This window comes from Drosophila bipectinata, chromosome 3R, assembly GCF_030179905.1.
Source record: "Drosophila bipectinata strain 14024-0381.07 chromosome 3R, DbipHiC1v2, whole genome shotgun sequence".
NCBI lineage: Eukaryota > Metazoa > Arthropoda > Insecta > Diptera > Drosophilidae > Drosophila > Drosophila bipectinata.
The window spans coordinates 4,313,363-4,334,642 of record NC_091739.1 but is presented as its reverse complement, the minus strand read 5'-3'; the positions used below and the strand labels follow the sequence as shown (position 1 = coordinate 4,334,642).

The following is a 21,280-nucleotide window of genomic DNA, read 5'->3' as shown; positions in this document are numbered from 1 at the left end:
CGGTAAAAAAAGGATATCTTACTTGTATCTAAGTATATCTTGTAGTATGTAGTCTATCTTGAGCCATGTCACTCGCAAACATTGAATACACGCTTTTCCTTGTTGTGTCATGCCCACAGAGGCATAAGGTGGTTCGATAAGAAAATTTTTCTGAAAAATAAAAAGTCCTAGGGCTATTCGAAAATGTTTCCATAAAGATTTACCCATTCCTACAGGCTCGTCCATATAATGTAGCCACATTAAACTAAGCTATTTATAGTGGAGGAAAGAGAGTGAATATTTTAGTTCCACGATTAGTTTCAATTCACGGCTCGACTAAAACAAATAATGCATTTGAATTATATTTACTATTTATTTTCCAAGTTTTTTCGAATATGTGTGTTAGACCGAAACGGGTTTTCCCTAATATCCTTTTATGCCGGCGGCAAAACTCCAGTTTTCAGCGACTTGGTAAGGACCTTCCACAGAGCATTTTTTTGTAGTACAAACGCCCACTGTGTACTGGGAATTATTACGGGTATCGCGGTAATACAAAATCTGCATGGATCGTTTTATCATTTCGTGAGCCTCTTCTAAGGTAAATTCTCTGTCTTTTGGTTTGGCTCCCCTTATAAACGGAATTGTCAGATGCCGGGCAAACCCCGTGGCTACCACAAAATCGTTATGGGATCGACCCCGTAAATCAACATTAGCCAGATAGGGTTTGCCCTGCTGATCCAAACCGCCCAACACCACATCTACTAGCAAAGGGTTCATTCTAGTTCGTCGCTCGTAAAGGACTCTGGTCATCCATTGACCCAAAGCTTTAGGTTTCATTTCGATGTCGTCACCGTTGCACTGATCCTCCACTATCTTCTGCTCAATACCACGTTTGATGGATTGTACGTCGGCAAAGTCGCCACAGCCCCCGAGCAGGATATTTTTGTTGATCATAAATATTCGGTCAACGTTCTGATAGCGAGCCATGTTTCCGTAAGATACCAAAGTATCTGCTGCCATCAAGACACCTTCGTCGAAACGTACTCCAATGACAGATGATCCGGTGGTTATAGCGGCGGTATTGTGTTTGGTTCCAAAGCGTCCTGGAGTGGTATATTCCAAAGGTAATTTGTGCGGCTGTAGCAATAGATCTGCATTAAAATTGCATGCATCTCCATGCCACAGCGGTTGTCTGACTTGAAAATTGTTGCACATATTAATTTATTTTTAGAAAAATTTTTATTTTTGAATTTCTGAATAACAATACTGAGTAGAAATTCAAGGAGGGATGTTTCCCAGTTTTTAGTTTTTATTATTTGTTCATAAAAGTACTAAATTGTAGAATATTTCTTTAAAACGCATCGCATCGCATTACCAGAAAATCTTTGGCAGAGATAAATAAACAAATCTCACATATTAAGTCATCGACTTATCTAATTTGTCCTCTCCCAAGCCATTTCTATAAATTTTCTTAGTAAAAACCTGTTGCGGCTCAATGAACCCGAGGGTATTCTATCGAAGCGTGTAACAACTGGTTTGTGTTGACTCTTCTTGGTCAGTGTCAGGCCGGGTCAAATGGCGAAATCAGTCGGAATCGAAGCTCTTGCCGGAGCAGATCTCAATCAAAACGATGTTCCCGAAAGTATCGCTAATATGGCTTCTTATGAGTTACATAATTTCGCCGGCACTGGGACGTGAGTTCTTCTCCTCCGTACACGAAATGACGAAGGTTTTCGGGTATGAAGAGCGAATGCTGGGATACATGCAGAAATTCCTCGACGACAACCAAAGCAAATTGGATTTCCTGAAAGCGTAAGGAAAGGACTCTCACCAAATCGAGCAGGACTAATCGAATCTGAATTCCAAAAGGCGGCTGCGGGAGTTCGAGGTCGAGAGGGAGGAGGCCCGGGAATGGGGTACGGCGTACTTTGACAGTCCCGTAAATAAATATTTGCTCAACAAGCGTCTAACCGTGGACTGGCAGCTGGTGGAGAACCTCATGGAGACGCAGTCGGGCAAGAGTGGGTTAAGTGGCCAATCAAAAGGGTAGCACCATTAAATATTTTAAAAACATTTTCAGAATCGCTGGCACGCCTGCAAAAAGCAAGGGCGCACAAACTGATGCCAAAGAAAAGTGAACTGGAAGGCGCCATCGATGGTTTACTTCGACTGCAGACCGTCTATAGGCTGGAGGCCAAAGACATAGCCAAGGGCGTACTGGATGGCGTTGATTACAGGTGAGGAAATTAACCTATCTTTGGTTTCTTGCTAAATGTTGTTCTTAGCACTCAGCTGAACTCGGAGCACTGTGTGGATATTGCTCGGTTGGCTTTGAGGGATAAGCATACTCGTCTGGCCCACTTCTGGTCACTAGAGGCTCTTCATCGTTTGGCCAGCGATAAAGAGTCGGAGGAACTAAAGCCTCAAATATTGGCTCTCTTGGTAGAGACTAAGGCAGCTTTTGGTGACTATAGAGGCTTGAATGAAACCTATCAGGAGCTTCTAAAGATTCAACCGGCCAGTGCAGATTATGCGAAGAACTACGAGCGGTTTTTGGAATCCATTGGAGGAGAGCAGTCTTTAAACGAGACTAGAGCTGTAGAGGAACATCCAGTAAGTAATCCAGTAATTTTATCAATTAAAATTATTAAATGAAATTTCAGCCTATCCCTGGAAAAGGAGACATAGTTTCTGACTTCGACGGGTACATGCTGACCTGCAGCGGCCACTGGCGACCAACTCCGCGCGAAGAGAGGGATCTCCGCTGCGGCTACATGTCTGAAACACATCCTTTCCTTTGGATAGCTCCCCTCAAGGCGGAGGAACTAAGCAGGGATCCCCTGCTAATACTCTACCACGATGTGATCTATCAAAGCGAAATTGACACGATCAGGAAACTAACTACAAACAAGTTGAAAAGAGCCACAGTCACGAGCGAGAAAGAATCCATAGTTTCCAACGTCCGTACCAGCCAGTTTACGTTTGTATCGGTTTTGGACGACAAGGTTCTGGCCACTATTGACCAACGAGTGACGGACATGACCAACCTCAATATGCGGTATGCGGAGGACCACCAGTTTGCCAATTACGGAATCGGAGGTCACTATGGCCAGCACATGGATTGGTTCTACCAATCAAGTGTAGGTTTTAATTGGACTCTACTTTTGTTTTCGTACTAACCTTTCTGAGTACCTTTCTAGTTTGATTCTGGTCTGGTAAGCAGTCCTGAAATGGGTAATCGAATCGCCACCGTTTTGTTTTATGTAAGTTTATGTGGAATTTTGGGAAGTTGAAAATTTTTTATGTATTTTATATTTAAAGCTTTCTGATGTGGCTCAGGGCGGAGGAACTGCTTTTCCTCATATCCGAGTGCAATTGAAGCCTAAAAAATATGCAGGTACTTCTCCGCATATATATTTTAACAAACATTTTTGGTAATGAACTTTATTTTCAACTTTAAGCCGCCTTCTGGTACAACCTACATGCGTCAGGTGTCGGTGATCCCCGAACTCAGCATGGAGCTTGCCCTATAATTTCCGGTTCAAAATGGGGTAGGTTTTTTCTTTATTAAATAATACAACTTTTTAATCAAATTCCATCATTTCATAGTTCAAAACCGATGGATTCGAGAGTTCATTCAATCTGATCGCAGGCCTTGTGAATTGTGGGACGACTCATTGGCTACATTGTCTCAAATCCGTGAAATGGAAAGACAATTAAAAGCCCAGCAACTCACTAGTCAGATAGCCTAAATTTTTTACTACTTAAGCTTTAGGCCAAGTTATTGTAAATAAAAAATACTTACCAATATTTGCAAAGCCCCCAATAATAACACAGAATTGTATACCTGAGGCTCCACCTGGAGTGGGATCCCCTTTCAAAAAGTTATTTATTCGGATCTTTTCACTCGCTGCTTACGTGTGCCAGCTAAGTCAGAACCAATACTAATTAATTGCATACTTGCTAGTTCTAGCTGTTACCCCCCGCCGCGCCATACCCTTCTAAAAGGTCGGGGGCCTGGGGGTCATGCCTTTGGCTTGCAGCTGTTCCTACTGGTCTTTTCATCGATCTATTTTGATCTGATCTGATCTGGGTCTGGTCTTCTCTATCCGCAATATGTGTGTATTTGAATAAATTCAATATAGTATGTCTTAAAACAAACATTCATATGTATAATAATATGTTCTTGTAATGCATTTAAATCCAGCAACAACATTTAGTAATTATTTTCGCTCAAAAGTACATTTATAATGACGGTAGTAATTCTCTGCTATCTGTATCTGTATAAGTTGAAAAGTTCACCACTCTATCCATTAAAACATTTATATAAATTTCTCTTTATTCTTTTTTTTTTTTTTTGATTTTTTCTTTGATATTTTGTTAAATTTTTTTGTGATTTTTTGCGAAAATGACTTTTGTTTCAGGTAGATAAAATAGTTCAGTTGTGGAGCAACATTTTGCGCAAGTGGCTTTTAAAAAGGACACCGAGTGTAGGTCTTTTATTTTGACTATGCAAATGTCTTTAGTGTACAAAGGTTTAAATTCGCTTTATGTGAAGTATTATATGCTTTTTTTGGTTCGCTTGGATTACGCTCTTATAGTGTGTGGTGGGTGATTTGCTAGTTTTAACTTTAGTTTCAACTTCAGTTTGAGTTTTGTTCCAGGAGCTCAGATAGGAGCACCTGCCAAGGGATTGTCTTGAGGGTACATTCATGGTACATTGAAACATCGATATACAAATACACTGATTACATAAATATATAGAGTGTATATTTAATATTTACGCGTTAAAATTTTTCTAATATTATTCAACTTAAAATTCTTGCCGCTCCGCCTTTGCTTTGATTCTTTGGGGAGTTTATTGAAATTACAGTTTCTTTTTCATAAATATAAGTTAATTAATTACCATTTTTTAATATATACTTTTTTGTACACCTATAAACAATTATATATGAGTATACATAGTGCTCTGTATTTCGCAACGCTTAAGTTCACATCGATAATAAGTGGGTTTCCCGTCTGAATATTTTGATAAAATTGCATATCTTTTATGGATGAGTATTCTCCGATTTCTAACCAATTTGCATTTCTCTATTTAGTTTATTTGACTTGATGCTTGCTTCTGGATGCCTGCTTGTCTTTAATTGAAACTCCTCTCGCCGCAAAACATCCTTCGGTCAGCTCCTTAGATCTCGTAGTTGCGGAACTTGTTGGCCACGTCGGTGTTCTCGGTGCCCCACTCCGCCTTGCGTCCGCCGTAGTACAGCGCTGCCCCGCCCTCCGAAGCCCGCCGGTGGGCGGGATTGGGCGAGGCTGCGGTCAGGCCGCCGCTGCTGCATCCTGCGCCGGATCCGGGTCCGGCAGTTCCACCGGTCTCTGGCAACATGCGATCCTTGGTCTTGGGAGTCACCCAGTGCATGGACTTTGATTGGAGGTTGTGGGAGAGGAATAATGGACTTTAATTAGATTGAATTCCACGGTTGTGAACGAAGGCCAAGGCAGCTGGCGCTTTTGCATCTGCATTAACCCCCCTTGGCACATGCAAGCACACCGATACACACATAGAGTTGGATGAAGAGGCACATTCAAGAGAGGTAAACATTCGGTGGAGTTTTCGGGCACTCAGGAGCGGGCTTATATACATAGTATATTCAAATTTTAAAAGATACAGAGAAATAGGAGCAATTTGATCTAGGCTACAATTTTAATGAATGTGGTGGAAGAATAAAAAAATATTTTGGGTTTGTGTAAAACAAAATTTTAAGACAAAATATTTAAGAAAAAATTATGATTAGTTTCCACAACCATTTTGAAAAGAATACATTTTTCTACTGTATTGTGTCCCATTAAAAAAAGGTACTTCACTTTTTACGAGAGAAGTCATTTAATATTATTTAAAAGAAAAACACTTTCAAAAATATATTGATAATAACGTAAGCCTGAAATATTTTAGTCCCTCATAAATAAATTAAAATGTCAAAAACTTATTTTTGCCAAATTTTAATTTAAAAGACTCGTCCAAGGTATCGCAGTTTTAATTGAAAATGCAAATGTGGATTTTCGGGGCTCATAATCCCGCATTGAAACCCAACAGACAACAGGACAATGGCCACCACAGATGGATGGGCGACAATTTCCGCTTGGCCCAAAGGCGGAAATTACCATAGAGTCCTTGGAGGGGGACCTAGATTTTGGGTGGATCCTGGGCGGCTGAAGTGAATGAATAATCGCGTTAATTGAGCTACAACAAAAATGACGCCGGCTTGGCTTACAAATTTCATTAGCTGTGGTCCCAAAAGAAAAACAAGGTAAACAACCAAGGGGGAAAAAAACTAAGCCGCAATAAGGCCAAGTGCTTGGTCAGTGCTGAAAGGACGAAAAAATTATAATTCCTTTGTGCCGGACAATAGAAACGTGTGGGCGAGTGAGGGATAGACAGTGAGTGGAGGAGACGGGGCGACTACTTCTCTGGTTCGCTGAGTTCCTGGCCCATACGCATACCTCTTTATCCACTTTCTCGGCAATCGTGTATCTTCTCACCTGACCGACATGCTCCTTCATGCCCAGCCACTGTTTGTAGCTCATCGAGATGCCGCTGTTGCGCCATTTGTCATAAATGGCCCTCTTCTCAGGGTCGCAGAGGGTTTCCTTGGCCTCCTGTAAAAAATTTTGAAGAATTTTTATGGAAAAGTACTCGCATAGAATAGTCTGAATTTCTGAGAATTTTTCACTTTATTCATTTTTATCTGAAAAGACCTCATGCGAATTTAAGTCCACAAAATAGGCGACTATAATATGATATGAATTGAACTTCATTTAATATCTTAAGCTTATTAAGGGCTCCCTAAAATGTTTTCTTTCTATTTGAAATAATTGTAATTGTCAAAAAGGGGATTCAGAAAAAAACCTATAGAACTTTAGTGCAATTTCTAGTCTGTAGACAAGAGAATTTCCGTTTCGAGTCTGAAAACTAATCACCACATTCAATATTGGCAACTTTACTCCATTAAATCAAATCACTTTGGCAAACAAATAAAACAAATGAAATGCATGTGTTTGCAAATAGACAAACCATTTGAAATTTAAGTATAGGTAAAATTGGTCATTCTTTTGAATTCCTTACCAGCTTTTACAGGCATGCATTTGAAGAGCAAAAGAGACTTTAATCTATTTTTTCTGAAAAATAAACATGAAAGACACTGACACACACTGGAAAACCTTCCTTAAACCCCTCCTCAATGTGGCCATGAAAGTCAGGACTGGGATTTGCTCAAGTGCAAAATCAACAGCTGCCCAGGTTTGGGAGAGCCCACAGTTTTTTTCCGGCTCTGCCTTGATTTAGCCTGCATGTTAATCAATTTCATATGCCCCACTATAGCACACTTATTGGCATGCCTTTGGAGCAAACACCCTATACAGTGTGTCTGATGGGTGTGCAGGGGGACACACACACTCATCTGTGGAGGGCCTCTCACATATTTGCACGCTCAAGTGATTTTGATAGCTTTGGCTGGGGCTTGATATATATCTTGACTACTTTTACGACCAGACCCACACACACAACAGCACTCTTGTTTGGTATTCAACACACAGTTCAACACGGATGCACACTCGGATAAAAAATTATAGAAACTTAATTAATAATGAATATTTATTGCTATTTTATGTATTCTTTCATATAAATATAAACTGTAGTCAAGCTACTATTATCACTAGTCTGTATTAAAATAATACAAAGGGGTACAAGAAGTTTAATGTTGTGGGTTTCTATACTGAAATATTATTAGAGATTTTCCTAATTTAACCTAGACCTACTTGAAGAACATATATTTTTAAGATCTTGAGTGCTCTTTTTCCAAGTGTATAGCCACATGGTGAGACAGATACCCACTCCCACACAAGCACAATTGAAGCCCTGAGATTTCATCACTGGGCCGCAGTTTTATTGTTCCGGCTGCTTTTCGGGCCCTGTTTACATGATAATCAATTATTTCACTACCCACTGATTATGTGGGTCAGCAAACACGACTCACATCCCCAGCCAGCTCAGCCAGGCAGGATGACTGGCAGGATGAGTGACTGACGAATTGGGGAAACTGTCTAACTGCCAGGATAACCGGGCTAGTATGCCCAGCAGGTTATTTGTGTTCAATTAAGGAAATCATTTGGTTGCTTGCTCGAAATATTTTCAACCTCCTGCCGAGTCGCAATTAACAGTTCGGATGTGGTTCATCTGCACCTGACAAGAATCAAATCGCAATTCTTAATTCCAGACTGCCGCTCGTTTATCCTTGTCGGATTGTTTATCCTTTTACTATTATACTACATATAACCCTAACGGCCCGGGGGAGATATTTGGGCCACTTGACATCTGCAAATTGTGTTGTAAGTTGTTAGTGAATGCCCATGATGAAGTCTCCGATGGCAGGACCCGTCTCATTTGCATATTCCACGGGGTGAAACGGATGCTGCGGAATTTCTCTTGGAATTTTCAGCTATGCTTGGCCTTTGAAAAATCTCGACATTTCATTTTAAACGCTTCATGGGCTCACTCCGGTTTTGTTTTATGGCTGCCCATAAAGGTAGCATCCGCGTGCTCCTGTTCGTGCTCCAGCTTATTCCGACATATTTACGAGCTCGGAACACACATGCACGTGCAATTTTACGAGCCGTAAATTGTACGGCACTCTCCTCCGCCGGACAGCAAGGTCCCGAGTTTTCGGAGAACCATAAGTATGATTACGACTGGGAGGGGGAATTGCCACGGTCCTGTGACCAGGATGCTCATGCATATTCAACTACAAAGCCCGTGTGCCTGTCTTCGATTTCGATTTTTGTTATTTTACTGTCTTTAAGGTTCCAAATATGGGGGAAGAATATATATTTGCCATAAATCCGAACTGGAGGGAATTTCAATGAGCTAAATTGATGGGCTTAACCCTTTTATAAACTTCTGGGAATTACACAGACACCTGTTGTTGGAGTTTCCGGCAATTCTATATAGTTTTTAGTTGGAATTTAGCTTGGTTAGTGGGAATTTATGTGGAAGGAAGGAAAGGAAACAATTTATTACTCAAGAAGCTTCCAAAAGTTAAACGAACCTTTAAAACTTGATCAAAGTAGAACCGAAAACTTTTTTCATATATTTCCATTAACTTTAGTGGGACCACCGCAAAAATCTGTCCTTTGACGTCCCACATTAATGAGTTGTCAGGCTCTACCACGCCTTTTTTCACCCTCTATTTTTCTCAATGGCCGAAACACTTCATACTTTAACACGAAAAATCAATAAATGTTTTCAAAATATATACGTACATTATGTATGAGTAATTTATTTTATCTCATCGGGGCTGCCTTGTTTTTCTTTTGTCGCTTGGAAATTCAATTTGAGGCCAGGGTGCGTATGTGTTTTTTGAGCCACTGAATAGTGTGTGTGCGCGTAAGTGGGTTAAGTGCATGTGTGTGGGTGTTACACAAGTACATAAATAGGGATCTGTGTGCGTGCAGAGGGTAGCCATTGTTTAATGCAGCTTAAAACTTTCCCCAACTGACGACACGAATCTGAATAGATGTGTTCGGTTGAGCGGACCCTCAGCTAATTAAGGAAACTATCCACGGGGAGACCCCCAAGGACCTTTACTGACTCGGCGAGTTATCGGGATGGAGTACGAAAAGTTTTAAACTATGATGAAATAGTTCTTGGCGCTTTTTAAAGTCGTGTCCTGAAAACTCAGACTCAGACAGAAAGTTTGCCAAATTTTAGCCACACCAATTATTATACCATTTTTGCCAAACAATGCTCTGAGAAGTATATCACCATTAATTTTCCACATAAACCTAAAATCTCTTATTGGATATAAGGATATAATAAGCATAATAAACAAGAATAAAATATGCATATGTAGGTCTCGCATTTCAAAGAAATATCCTGCCTGCGGCATCCGACGTTCAATGTTCTTAAGCAGCCCTCACCTTAAGCTACATAAGTATCAGGTTTAAACATCTTTTAATTTTGAGCTCGCTCCGGCAACTTTCTCCTCAACATATTGCCCCAAAGGCTGTCAAATTTACAATCTACCCCAAACCACCTTGCGATTCTGCTCCTGCTCCCGCTCCCATCGGGAAACTTCATTAAATATGTAAAATGTAAAATGCTGAAACGCTTGCCTCTTCGTTATTTCAGGGTGGCGTCCCTTTGGATCTTTTTTCGAGCTTCGCATTACTTACCTTTAGCTGTTGGAACTTGGCCTCCGCCTCCTTGTCGCCGCTGTTCTTGTCCGGATGATATTGGAGGGCCAAAACCTTGTACTCGGCCTGGATCTGCTCCGGCTGTAATGAAATTGGGGATTCGAACCAATTAGTGGAGCAAATTAAGTGAATGCGATGATGAATTCTCTTTGCCTTCAATTTGGTAAGTATTTGTTGGCATACATTTTTAAAATGCCCATCCGGGTAAACATATTACCTAATGGCCCACAAATACACACACAAGTCTCCTGCGGCATGCAGATTTCACCGACACGGGAGGAGCGGCGACTCCGAGGAGACCGCAACACAGGTAAAGCCGTCTGTCAGTTGCACACGAATCCCCCCCAAGATTGAGACATCAAAAAGGTGAAACCGCCATCTGCCCACAACTCAAAATAACAATAAGAAAACATTAAAACTTGACTGGGGAAAAACGTTCGTGCGCAGCTGAGAACCACTTAAAGTAATAGAAAAGCTGTCGCACTTTGGGAAAACTAGCGCGGGGCAAAATGTAAAAACTTTGGGGGTTTCAAATACTGTTGCCAAATTAATTCACTCGTCCTTGACTCTGACGAAAGGCTTGACACTTGCCAAACAATTAAAATTAATTAAGCCCAAGTGCCTTTTGGCCAAAAGCAACAAGTTGACAGCCATCAGCCGCGATCCGAGCCTCCTTCTGACGATTGCGACGTCTATGGTGATGCTGCCACTATATAAAGCCGGCTGTTTATTGTCTTGTAAATGGAAATGGCTTTTCGCGCACCATCGAGCGATACACAAAGGACCAAGGGACTCGCAAAAAGCCAGATAGGAGAGGAGAGGGGTGGCTGTGACCAGCATGGGTTCCCTTTTTATTTGATTCGTTTTCAAGTCTATTGTTCGGCACTAACAGGGGAAACGTCAAAAAGCAGCTGCCAGAGAGCAAACCTATTTAGGTCACCATGCACTGAGATAAAATACTATATTTTGAAGTCATCTTATATGGATACATACTAAAGAAAGTTTTCGGCTGAAAGAGAAAACTTTTTCTTTGTATTTCTAAGTATGTTTTTTTGAAAACTCTCGGGAGCTGATGTCCAGGGAATCGATGTCATCTGCCCGTGGTCACTTCTGAATCGCATTCTACTCGACCATAAGCACAAACACATTACTTGCATACATTGCTTTGAGCTCTCGCCTCACTTGCCCCAAGTGCGGTGTCAACCGCGCTGCAACGGTGCGTATAATTAATTTCAACGCAATTAATATTACTCATACGTCAGGATGTACGGCGCTCAAAGCACCCACGGCTAATGAGAAGACCTGGTTGGGGAAGGTAGAAACTACTAATTCACCCACCTGACAAACGTAAACAGCCACAGATTTCTATAATTAGACAAATGGAGTCTGCTTTTTTCGTATACACGAGCACGCGTATGTTTTTGTGCTCCTGTTTGTGCTCCTGGGCGTTTGGTTTTCCGAGAGTTTTCCCCTTCAATTATTATTATTCATCACACCCACTGGCAGTGCACAACAGAATGGCCCCAATTAAGGCAGGCCAATAGATTCGCACCACAGTCACATATGCAGCCAACCAATTCCAATTTCCACTTGATTAAGTCACCCCACAGATTGCACCCAATTAAAACGGTTAGAGATCTCTCTGCAAATTAGCCCCAAAAACATTTGAAGTTTGTCCAGCAGCAGTAGTTAGATTCCTCAGATTGGATTGTTTGGCTTGGGTATGCAAATTCGCATTGCGAGAACAATTGCCAACTAATCTGCATGAGAATGGAATGGAACGGACTAGCTGGCGTTCTCTAGTGGATGTTCTGATTGCAAGTTGAGATAATTGCCCGGCAATAGAGATAGTTCGGTGCGAGACGTGATGCAAACAAGCCCAGAGGGTCAGAAGCCAAGATACGTGATAAAGGCCAGGCCATAATGCTTAGCCAGCCCCCGATTACCAATTCTGTTTGAATTTCCTGCAAATATTTGATTTTGTTTACACGTCAGAACAAAATCGATTCTGATCGAAAGGCGGTCCAAAACCTCCGGGATAACTTGGTCCTTTGCCCTGGGGCTCTTGCATAATTCAATAGGTTCCCTATTCAGCTCAAAGACCGATGCAATCGACAGCCAACCAAATTTGTGCGTGCCTTTGAGTGGCTTGGTACATTTTCCGGGCCAATAAATTTGATTACGGAAAGATTTTCCCACCTGCCAAGGGAGTAACTGAACCGAAAATTCGACAGACATCTGAACCAAGATGAATGTGGAGAACTCAGAAATTGGAGTCAGACGACGCTGATGGGTAAATGCCATTAAGCTGCCCAGATTGTCTGCCAATCCGAAAGTGTTAATTTTTTGAAATACCCAATACCCAATAATTGACAGGCTTAGGGGACGCTCAACGACAGTTGGACTTGGGACTCGATGGATAATGGAAAAGCTGGCAGATTGTAGTCACTGCTCGAACTGCAGCCCAGATGCAGCGGATCAACGCCAATTCTGCCAATCTACGATGGCTGACTGAGTAATTGAAACTAATTTTCAAAGCAAACATCTCGCCTCAAAGACACACTGAGAAAAACTAAATACATTTTTGTCACGCAAAGAATGGCCAATAAAATTAATTACGAAGAAACATGGTTAATGGAATTAGTGCGGAAATATTTTCAAGAAATCGTTGATGATTCATTGGTTTTTATGTTGAAACCAACTTGCTAAAAAGTTTGTGGTTTTTCCCTCAGCGCAAAAATTCCTATTAGGTTTCGTTTGAGTCTCACGAAGGTGAACCTAAATTATTTATTACTTTAAATTTTTTTGTGGTAACTTTTGGCGCACCTCAACTCAAAACTCTTCCCTTTCGTAAGCCTAATTCGATTGGGGAAAATTTTAAAAGCCCCAATTCCATTATGATCCAATTAAATTCGAAGAAAAGTTGAATGAAATTAGCAACCTTGGCAGCCCTGGGTTAAAAAGAGGTATTCGCAGAGAAAGTTACTTACCGATGAGTTCTCATCGCAATGGAGCAAGGCGTAAAAGTCCTCGTTGGGACTGCGCTTGTAATTGATTATGGCATCCACGGCGCTCATTGCGTCAATTTTCAGTTATATGGGATTATTCGGGATTTAATTTGTTTTTCTATTTGAAAATATCACAAATTAATAATCACAAATTACAACATAGATTAAAAGAGATCATTTCAGAAATAGAGATAAAGAAATTGAGTTCTAGTCAAAAAATATGGCATTTTTCAAAGAGTTAATTATATATTTTTTATATTTTTTTATATTTTTTAAATAATGAACAAATCTCTCTTTAAAATTCAAAATTTTATAAGAAATTAAAATGTAAGCCAAGCAGAGCCCAAATCAAGGCTATTGAAGGGGATCGAATGACCTTCGACTTCGCAACAATTAGCAGCTAAAAATAAGTTAATCACAAATGCACAAAACAAACGAAATCGCTGAGAAATCAGCTGAAAGATCTGGTTTTGTTTTGGTTTTTGGTTTCGGTAGTTTGCTTTGTTATTGTGCGTCTTACACTTTCACTTGTTGTTTTAAACCGCACTTAGACACTGCGACTTTTTTTTATTTACTTCTGACCGCTCAAAGTGATAATATTTCTAAGCTAGGTTGCACCAGAACAGTCTCTCAGTTTCTCTCTGTTTTTCCAACTCCCACTCTTTTTATATATATATGGATGGCAGCGAAACACAACGAACCTGTTCAACCCGCGAACTTGCTTTCGATGCTATTTCTTTGAGCGCGTGTTTGAAAATAACTTTCAAGATACTTTTAAAAGTTGCTGTAGTTCGAGTTGCGTGAGAGCGAAGTTCGATTCGAACTCCAGTGCTGAGAAATTTCGAACCGAAATTCCATTTTTTGACGTTTTTCAACACACACGAAAGAAAACTTTTAACTAAAAAGAAGAAAAATGTCGTCAAACATTTTTTCATTTTTAATTAGATTTTTCTAATAAAATAACTTATTTGAGCTTCAAAGAGGCCAGTTCTTCAAAAGAAGGCTTATTTGGACGTGGCCAAGAACCTGTTGATTTGGAAAACCCACTTGGGGGTTCTTCTGCTTTAGTGGATATGACTCAGATGAAGTCACATGCCATGGGGGATCCCCCGAAGAATTTTTCTTATTGTAATTGAATTAATCAATTCAATTTTATACAATAACTCTTCATTTTAAAAGTTAAACATATTAATTGTTTTGTTTCTATTTATAAACAAAAAAATAAAACGTATTTCATGAAAATGTACATTTGCTTTTAATTTTTAATTTTTAAAATAAAGCTGGTGGTTGTCGACACAACTAAAAAAATGACTAAAAGCATTCTGAAGCTTTTGACTTTCATTTGAGCTTTTAGCCATAAAAATGATTTCAGCCATAAATATGGCTCCCGCCTACCACTTGTTGCTCCCACAGCCGAAGAGAATTAGTTTATCTTCCTGGAGCTACAAAAGTTTGCAAAATTCGTTAAAGGGAAATTAATTCTCCACCCGAAAAAAGAAAACTCATCAATCTGCGGCCAGCTGCTCTCGAAAACTTTTCCCTCCCGAAAATGAAGTCAAATCGAAACGAACTGAAACAGAGTCGCATTGGTTTTCAAATAAAAGGAGTCAGCCGAGTGTAACGGGAAAGTTTGCAGGAAACGGAAACGAAATTGAAAACTGTTGCATACTTTGGGCCGAAGTGGTCTCTCAAAATGGAGGCCTAGACCAATGTACCAAAAACCGTTCCAAAGACCAACAGCAGAAGTCTGAAAAGCCGCACTGGCCGAAAAATGATTTCCGTTCATAAATCATCTTAATGGCAAAGCAGGACCCAGCATATGTATGTCTGGCAGGAAAAACAGAACCAAAAACCAAATGAAGACGAAACCGTTTGACCAGCTAACGATGGGGAATCTAGCAAGGGGCGGGGCCCGGGGAAAAAGTTGGAAAAGTGCGCCCGTGCGTTTGTCTGTCACGCACACATAGGGAAGAAGGGAAAACAAGGAATTCCGGCGAAGGAAATCCAATTTAACGACTATGCTGTATCCTGTAAGACATTTCGCGAAGAACTCAGTAATGTTTGGCACAATTGCAATCATTTTTATTTAAATGTTTATTTTAAAAGAAAAAAATAGGGTCCTCTTAATAACACAACTTTGTCGGAATAAATACATCTTTCGTATCCTCTCGAGCAGAATTCCTTGTAACTTTTAATTATTTTTCATGCAAAAGTCACCTCCATTTTAATGACAAAATAGCCCCTGGTAGCCACTTTTAAAGGGTAAAGAACACACACACGTGCATTGTGCGTGTGACGTCAACAAATGGAGCTGGAACGAAATGAAACGTTTTAATTAGACAAAAGAGCAAAGCAACTATTTATTTCCATTTCTGCTTCGCCTGCTCACTGCCCGCAGCCCGCAGCGAAGCTGCAGATACAGATACAACTACTGGTGCGGACACTGATACAGATACAACTGCGAATGCGAATGCGTGGGCCAGAACTCACAGAATGCTTAGAAACAATCCCAGTGCAAACCCATTCTTTTAACTCGGAGCCTGCAGCTTGTGATAGCCAGAGCAATTGCAGTCTACTGAGCGACCTTTAAGCTTTGCTCACATTAAGAAAATGTTTCAAGTTTTTATTAAAAAAAATAAACATTTGTTATGTTTTACCTTCAAAGACACTTAAGAACTGAAATTTATAAAAAATATTTAATTTTAAGAGACAGTTTGATAAAAATATCCATTTTTCTTAGTGTACAACTGTGGTAAGTGCTGGGCCCCACTTGGATTCTGATAAACGTACATTTTCCGCAGCATACTTCCGAGGGCAAACATTGGCAGGGGCCGAAGAATTGCTGGAAATATGCTCATTCCGGGATTCTATGGGTGAAGGGTAAACAATGCCGATCCGAGATTCTTGGCCAGTGCAGATTTATTCATACCAGCACTCATTCTGGCGCTCAGATTAGAGACATTCCAATGGTCTTGCCAACTTCCACCTAAAACTATGCCACGGAAAATCCCTCCTGCTTGCAGTTTCCGTTTTAGTTTCCCCAGAATTGCATTTCCACTCATCTGAGTTGGTGTATGGGTGTGTGTGTGTTTGCTTTTTCTTCATTTTCCTGCTTCTGCTGCTAACTGCATTTCGCTTGACTTAAACGGAAAATCGCAAGTCAAACAAGTTGACTGAGCAAGTGTGTGTGTTTGTGTGGGTTTGTGCACGCCATCTGAACTTTTCAATGGTCGATTGCCAGTAGATTTTCCGTCTTCACATTTTCACTAAACCCCATTTCCCACCAACTCAATTAATGGACGGCAGGGAATGAAAATTCTCCAGAAGTTGACAGAAATCGTTTTTGGGCCTTCCGCTTTTGCATGTCGGGGAACACCGAGGCAGAAACGAAACTTTTCTTCATTTCCGAGAATTATCTTTGTGTTCTACACATGAATCTTGCCATGCGTTTTCCCCGACTCCAACCCCCCACCAGCCAGCCCCTGGTTTTATATTCCCTCTAGGTCAGTGAGAGTCAACGACACTTGGCAAACGACAGCGCATTCAAAGGAAAGTCTCGAATAGAAGAGGCCGAAGGCGGATGGCAGGGGTACACGGAAAAATGAAGAATATAAAACAAGTTCATTGTTTATTGATCGATGCTGTGACTGAATAATGAAAATCGAGAGGTCTTTATTCTTTGAATAAATTGGTTTTTAAATTTTCAATATAATAAGACTTGGCTTTGTCTACATTTTAATGGCTTAATAAATGTATAATTATGTGATTAATTAATTAAAATTGCTATTCAATTTTTAAGACTTTTGAAATGTACATTTTTTAGCTTTTTCTTTGTGTACTGAATAGGCAACTTTAGCTTGTTGGCTTATAATAAAAAGTACTTCATTTACTTTGTGCAATTTACAACTGTGAAATAAACAGGGAGCAGCCAAGGCCAAGGAGCCGAGCCGTGGGCGGGGAGTGTGTGGGTGCAGGCTCCGGCCGGGCCAAAAGGAAGTGCGGTCACGCTCTGCTTGCATATAAGCCACCGTCCCTGCGCCCTGCACCGTCCTTTTTAGCCACATCTTTGTATCTCCGCTGTCGTCGCTTTGTTTTATTACCCGTTCACATCCATTCAGCGCAGTTCATCTCGCCCCACTTTGTTTTCCTTGCCTCGGCTCGCCCTATAATTTATTTATACATGTATTTTATTAAAGATTTCCATGGCGTCGTTCCCTTCAGTTCCACTCGTAGTCGTTGTCGTTATATATTATATTATATGTGTGGGCTATACTGTATTCGTTATCGCTGTCGTCATCCCAGGCCATCCGAGTCAGTTGTTGACAAAGAAATTACTTATTAATCATATTTGAACGCTGATTTCTCGACGCCAAAAGGATCACGACCAGCTGTCCTGAGAAATTCATATTCGCACAAGCACAGATGGCGCCAAATATATAGCACTCGACATAGGACAGTACTTTTTCATTAAAAGGACATACTTTCAATTTTTTTATTTAAATAAACATTTTTTGTTCCTACAATGTTTTAAAATTCCCCTAATAAAAAATACTTTCTAAACTGAATCTATAAGTCTACCCTTTCCTATTTTTATTAAAAGTACGAACATCTGCTCTGAGTACTAGCTCATGTTATCCTGTGACTTTCAGTGCTGTGGCTTGTCTGTCATCAGTGTGGTTATCCACATGCAAACACACATTGGCCGGGCTAGGGGAAAATGAAAGAAGTACTTGCTCTATTTCGTGGCTCTATTCATTAACCCGTACTCCTCGGTTGCCCCTCGGCTTTTCCACATAATTGCATTTGCTCATCAGAGACACAACCATTGGGTGTATCTATATACGGCATTTGTCCCGCTTCATGTCGCTTGGATTGCCGAGCCGAAGAGACATTTTCGAAAATTAATTTTAGAATATTTTGTCTTGCGCTTGCTTGGCGCTTTGTTTACACAGCGCTATGTGGGGGAATACGTCGGGACGTTCGAAACACTTGTCTTTCATATATCTTGCAGTCGTGATGCGATACAGGAAGTCCGCACGTCGCTGTCAAAACGAGAGCCCCGAATGCCAGCAATTGAAGGCACTCGCTAATCAAAATCCAAATCTAAATCGGAATAAGCACAAAATCATATTAGATAGAAGGCAGAAGGTAAAGCCACTCGAGATGGCTCACTGACAGATGCCCCTGGCCCAAAGGCACCCTGTACGATGAGTGCCGGTAAGTCCCATGGATGCGGACTTGCATGTGATGCACTGCCTCTGCTCATCTGTCGAATGCCGGCAACGCAAAAAATACGGTTTTGTTGAAACTGAAAAGACAACGCCAAATGCCGACCGGCCAAATGGCCAGCCAGATCAGCCCCATATATTCCCAACGATTCAGACACTCTGGCTTTCCCAGGGTGGCAAGACATGGTTGGGTATATCCAAGATCATTATTAATATGCGACAAATACAACATATATTTCAATTATTTCATTTTTTTATGATAAACCATTAAAACATAAGCTGAAGAAAGCTTTAATAAGAATAATAATTTTAATAAAAAGGAAGCTGTTTTAAAGTACTACTAGTCGTATGAGTAATATGTCTGTTAAATGGCTGTTAACTGTTAACAGATAAAAAACCAAAAAAGAAATAATACCAATTTATTATCTGAGCTATGCTTGGATATCCCCCAGTCTGTAAGCTATTTTAAGCCAACTTCATTCTCTCGTTTTCCATTTTCCTCTTTTTGTGGCCATTGTTTTCGGGATATCACCAAAAATAGCTCCACGCACCCCGCACATGGGAACGCATGGGAGTCGGGTGGCGAGGGAGTACGGAAACGAGTTTGAAATTTGACGTGCCGCAGACGTCGGGCTGCCGTACTAATTGCAATCGCTTGGCCGGACGGAGAAATTGCAACAGGCGGACAATTAGCGAGCAAACTCATTCGCATTCATATTCACATTTGTTCAAAGAAAAAACTAGAGGCAAGTTGAACTGAAAATAAAGGAAGAAAAAACAACCAACAGTTTTGAAACGAAGAGATCAACATTTTAAAGTACACATGAAACAAATAGTTGTAAGTTTTAGCTTATTTTTAAAATCAATTTTTTATATTGAACTTTAATCTAACTCGAAGACAGGATCTGAATATGTCTTAATATCTTAATATATTAAGGGACTCCTAAAAATAAACATATTATTTTTTAGAAAATATTATTTTCACTGTATGAAACGTCAGCAATGGGAGAGAGTGATCCAAGAGCAGACCCGAGATACCTCCTGTCTCTCTTTCTCTGTCTCTTGGAGAGATCGTCGGGTGTAGCCATCCCGCTTCCACTTATGCCGCCGCCCATTGGGGCTTCTGCCCCCATACCCTGCCCCGATATGTAGGCCATCTCTGTCTACTCTCCGGCGGTTCCGGTGGCAGGCAGAAGATTCTAACTAGCAGCAGCACTAGAGGCAGAGGCAGCGGAATTAGAAGCAGAATCTAAAACAGAAGCAGAAGAACCGTGATCGTGTAATTCGCCTCGTGTGCGTTCCGTTATTCCGTAATTATTCCGGATTTGTTTGCGAAACATCCTGAAGTGATGCGATTTTAAATGCCATTTCAATTTGTTTCGCTTCACGCGACTTTCTCTTGTTCCGTTGTCCCCATTGTTCCGTTATTCCGTTGGCTTTCTTCCGTTGTTCCCACAGTCCCGTTATTCATTCACCGTTGTTGACGCGCCTTTCGTCGCCGCTGAACGGCACATCGCTCTGACAGTTTGAAAATCAAGCACTAGCCGAGAGGATCGTTAACTCACTAGCGAGCCCAAAGGATCAGTAACACATCCAGCCAGATACTGATAGCAATCGGAATATAAAGTTATTAAACAGTGATCGTGCCGCGAAATTCCACTTGTTTATATAATATTCAGTGGCTGCCAAGAGCCCAACGGAATATACAAGAAAATTCATTTTTCTGGCTCTGGTCGTTTATTTTTTCAGGCAACAAGCTAGCTAGAAAAAAATATAAGAAAAGAAACCGAGCATTTCTGCGTGTTATGTGTGGTTGTTGTGATCAGAGATCAGTGGATCAGTGATACGAACCAAGTGAAAGTGAACACAGAAACCCTCAACGAGAAATCATCTCAAGTCTCAAGTGAAACTAAGGAATAGGTCCTCAGATCAGAAACCATGTCGGACATTGAGGATGTTTTTGGTGGCTCCGCCGAGGAGGAGACCAAAACCGATGCCCAGCCGGATGCCGAGAGCAAGAGCAGTGTGGTAACCGAGCAGACCGAGGAAGTAATACCCGGCGAGACCGAGAAAATGGTCACCGAAACCATTGACGAGGATGGCGACGTGGTGGAGGAGACCACCGAAGTCACCCGCAAAACCGTCAAGCGTACCATGAAAATTACTGAGGTGAGTAAAAGCTATAAAATATTAGTATAATGTTCAAAGTATTTTGGCAATCATACCACAACAGGGCTAATGTATTCAACTATCATTATTTTTAAGTAATGGAAAAAACTTATAAGAATCTTTAAAAATGTGAAGTGGGCATTAACCCATCACCAGTATTATTTAAGAAAATGTTCGATTTTTGAAAGCATTTTCTTTTCCAGAATTGTTTACACATAATAGAATAGATATAGACCTCAAAATATTCCACAGAAAAGCATAATTTGCAAAGTAGATATATACCATTTTATAAAAAAACAGAAATCCATTAATTTTTCATCTGTCCAAGTATAGAATTAAAATTATCATTGAAAATGAATATAAAAACTTAAGCCAATTATAGAATGATATTCGACGAAAATTTGCCACCCTTGAAACGCCTCTCTTATGAAACACAATAAATCATCATTTGTTGCTTTGTGAAGGGATCTTTTCATGCACTGATCTCTCAGCTTGTGAAATTGGCCAAAACATGGCGAACTCTGGCTATATTATTTATACCAAATGCCATTTTTCTATGTGCGTCTTAACAAATTGTTTATACGGTCCCACGAATATTATAAATCTTCCCCTACATTATACGTCACACACACACCGCGACTGTCATAT

General features: G+C 40.6%; 3 protein-coding genes across 13 annotated transcripts in view; 2 read left to right on the top strand and 1 right to left on the bottom strand.

The window, feature by feature from the left end:
* Positions 1 to 357: 357 nt before the first annotated feature.
* On the top strand, positions 358 to 4,003 carry LOC108128216 (prolyl 4-hydroxylase subunit alpha-2). Of its 2 annotated transcripts, none has more exons than XM_070280968.1 (10): positions 358 to 450; positions 1,539 to 1,791; positions 1,849 to 2,000; positions 2,060 to 2,216; positions 2,265 to 2,592; positions 2,643 to 3,119; positions 3,180 to 3,242; positions 3,301 to 3,376; positions 3,441 to 3,530; positions 3,589 to 4,003. In XM_070280968.1, exons 1-10 carry the CDS (start codon positions 375 to 377, stop codon positions 3,729 to 3,731), a joined length of 1,815 nt encoding a protein of 604 aa, XP_070137069.1. In that variant the 5' UTR covers positions 358 to 374; the 3' UTR covers positions 3,732 to 4,003. The 2 variants fall into 2 exon arrangements, with proteins under 2 accessions (XP_070137069.1, XP_017101177.2); XM_017245688.3 differs by having other exon boundaries at positions 372 to 450; positions 1,433 to 1,791.
* Positions 4,004 to 4,292: 289 nt separating this feature from the next.
* On the bottom strand, positions 4,293 to 14,029 carry jdp (DnaJ domain-containing protein). Of its 2 annotated transcripts, none has more exons than XM_043211868.2 (5): positions 13,937 to 14,029; positions 13,218 to 13,353; positions 10,207 to 10,308; positions 6,481 to 6,636; positions 4,293 to 5,401 (listed from the first exon to the last, which is right to left on the bottom strand). In XM_043211868.2, the coding sequence occupies exons 2-5, from the start codon at positions 13,302 to 13,304 to the stop codon at positions 5,165 to 5,167; spliced, it is 582 nt and encodes a 193-aa protein (XP_043067803.1). In that variant the 5' UTR covers positions 13,305 to 13,353; positions 13,937 to 14,029; the 3' UTR covers positions 4,293 to 5,164. The 2 variants fall into 2 exon arrangements, with proteins under 2 accessions (XP_043067803.1, XP_017101181.2); XM_017245692.3 differs by having other exon boundaries at positions 6,520 to 6,636.
* A 5,661-nt stretch (positions 14,030 to 19,690) lies between these two features.
* tmod (tropomodulin) overlaps positions 19,691 to 21,280 on the top strand; it is a 49,455-nt gene continuing 47,865 nt past the window's right edge. For 2 of the 9 annotated variants that reach the window (XM_017245491.3, XM_043211857.2), the window contains exon 1: positions 20,198 to 20,632. In XM_017245491.3, the coding sequence (XP_017100980.1) occupies positions 20,402 to 20,632 (231 nt within the window). In that variant the 5' untranslated portion in view covers positions 20,198 to 20,401. Of the gene's footprint in view, positions 19,757 to 20,197; positions 20,633 to 21,280 lie in introns of those variants that run through there. The other 7 variants (XM_070280979.1, XM_043211858.2, XM_017245496.3 and 4 more) reach the window with 5 other exon arrangements.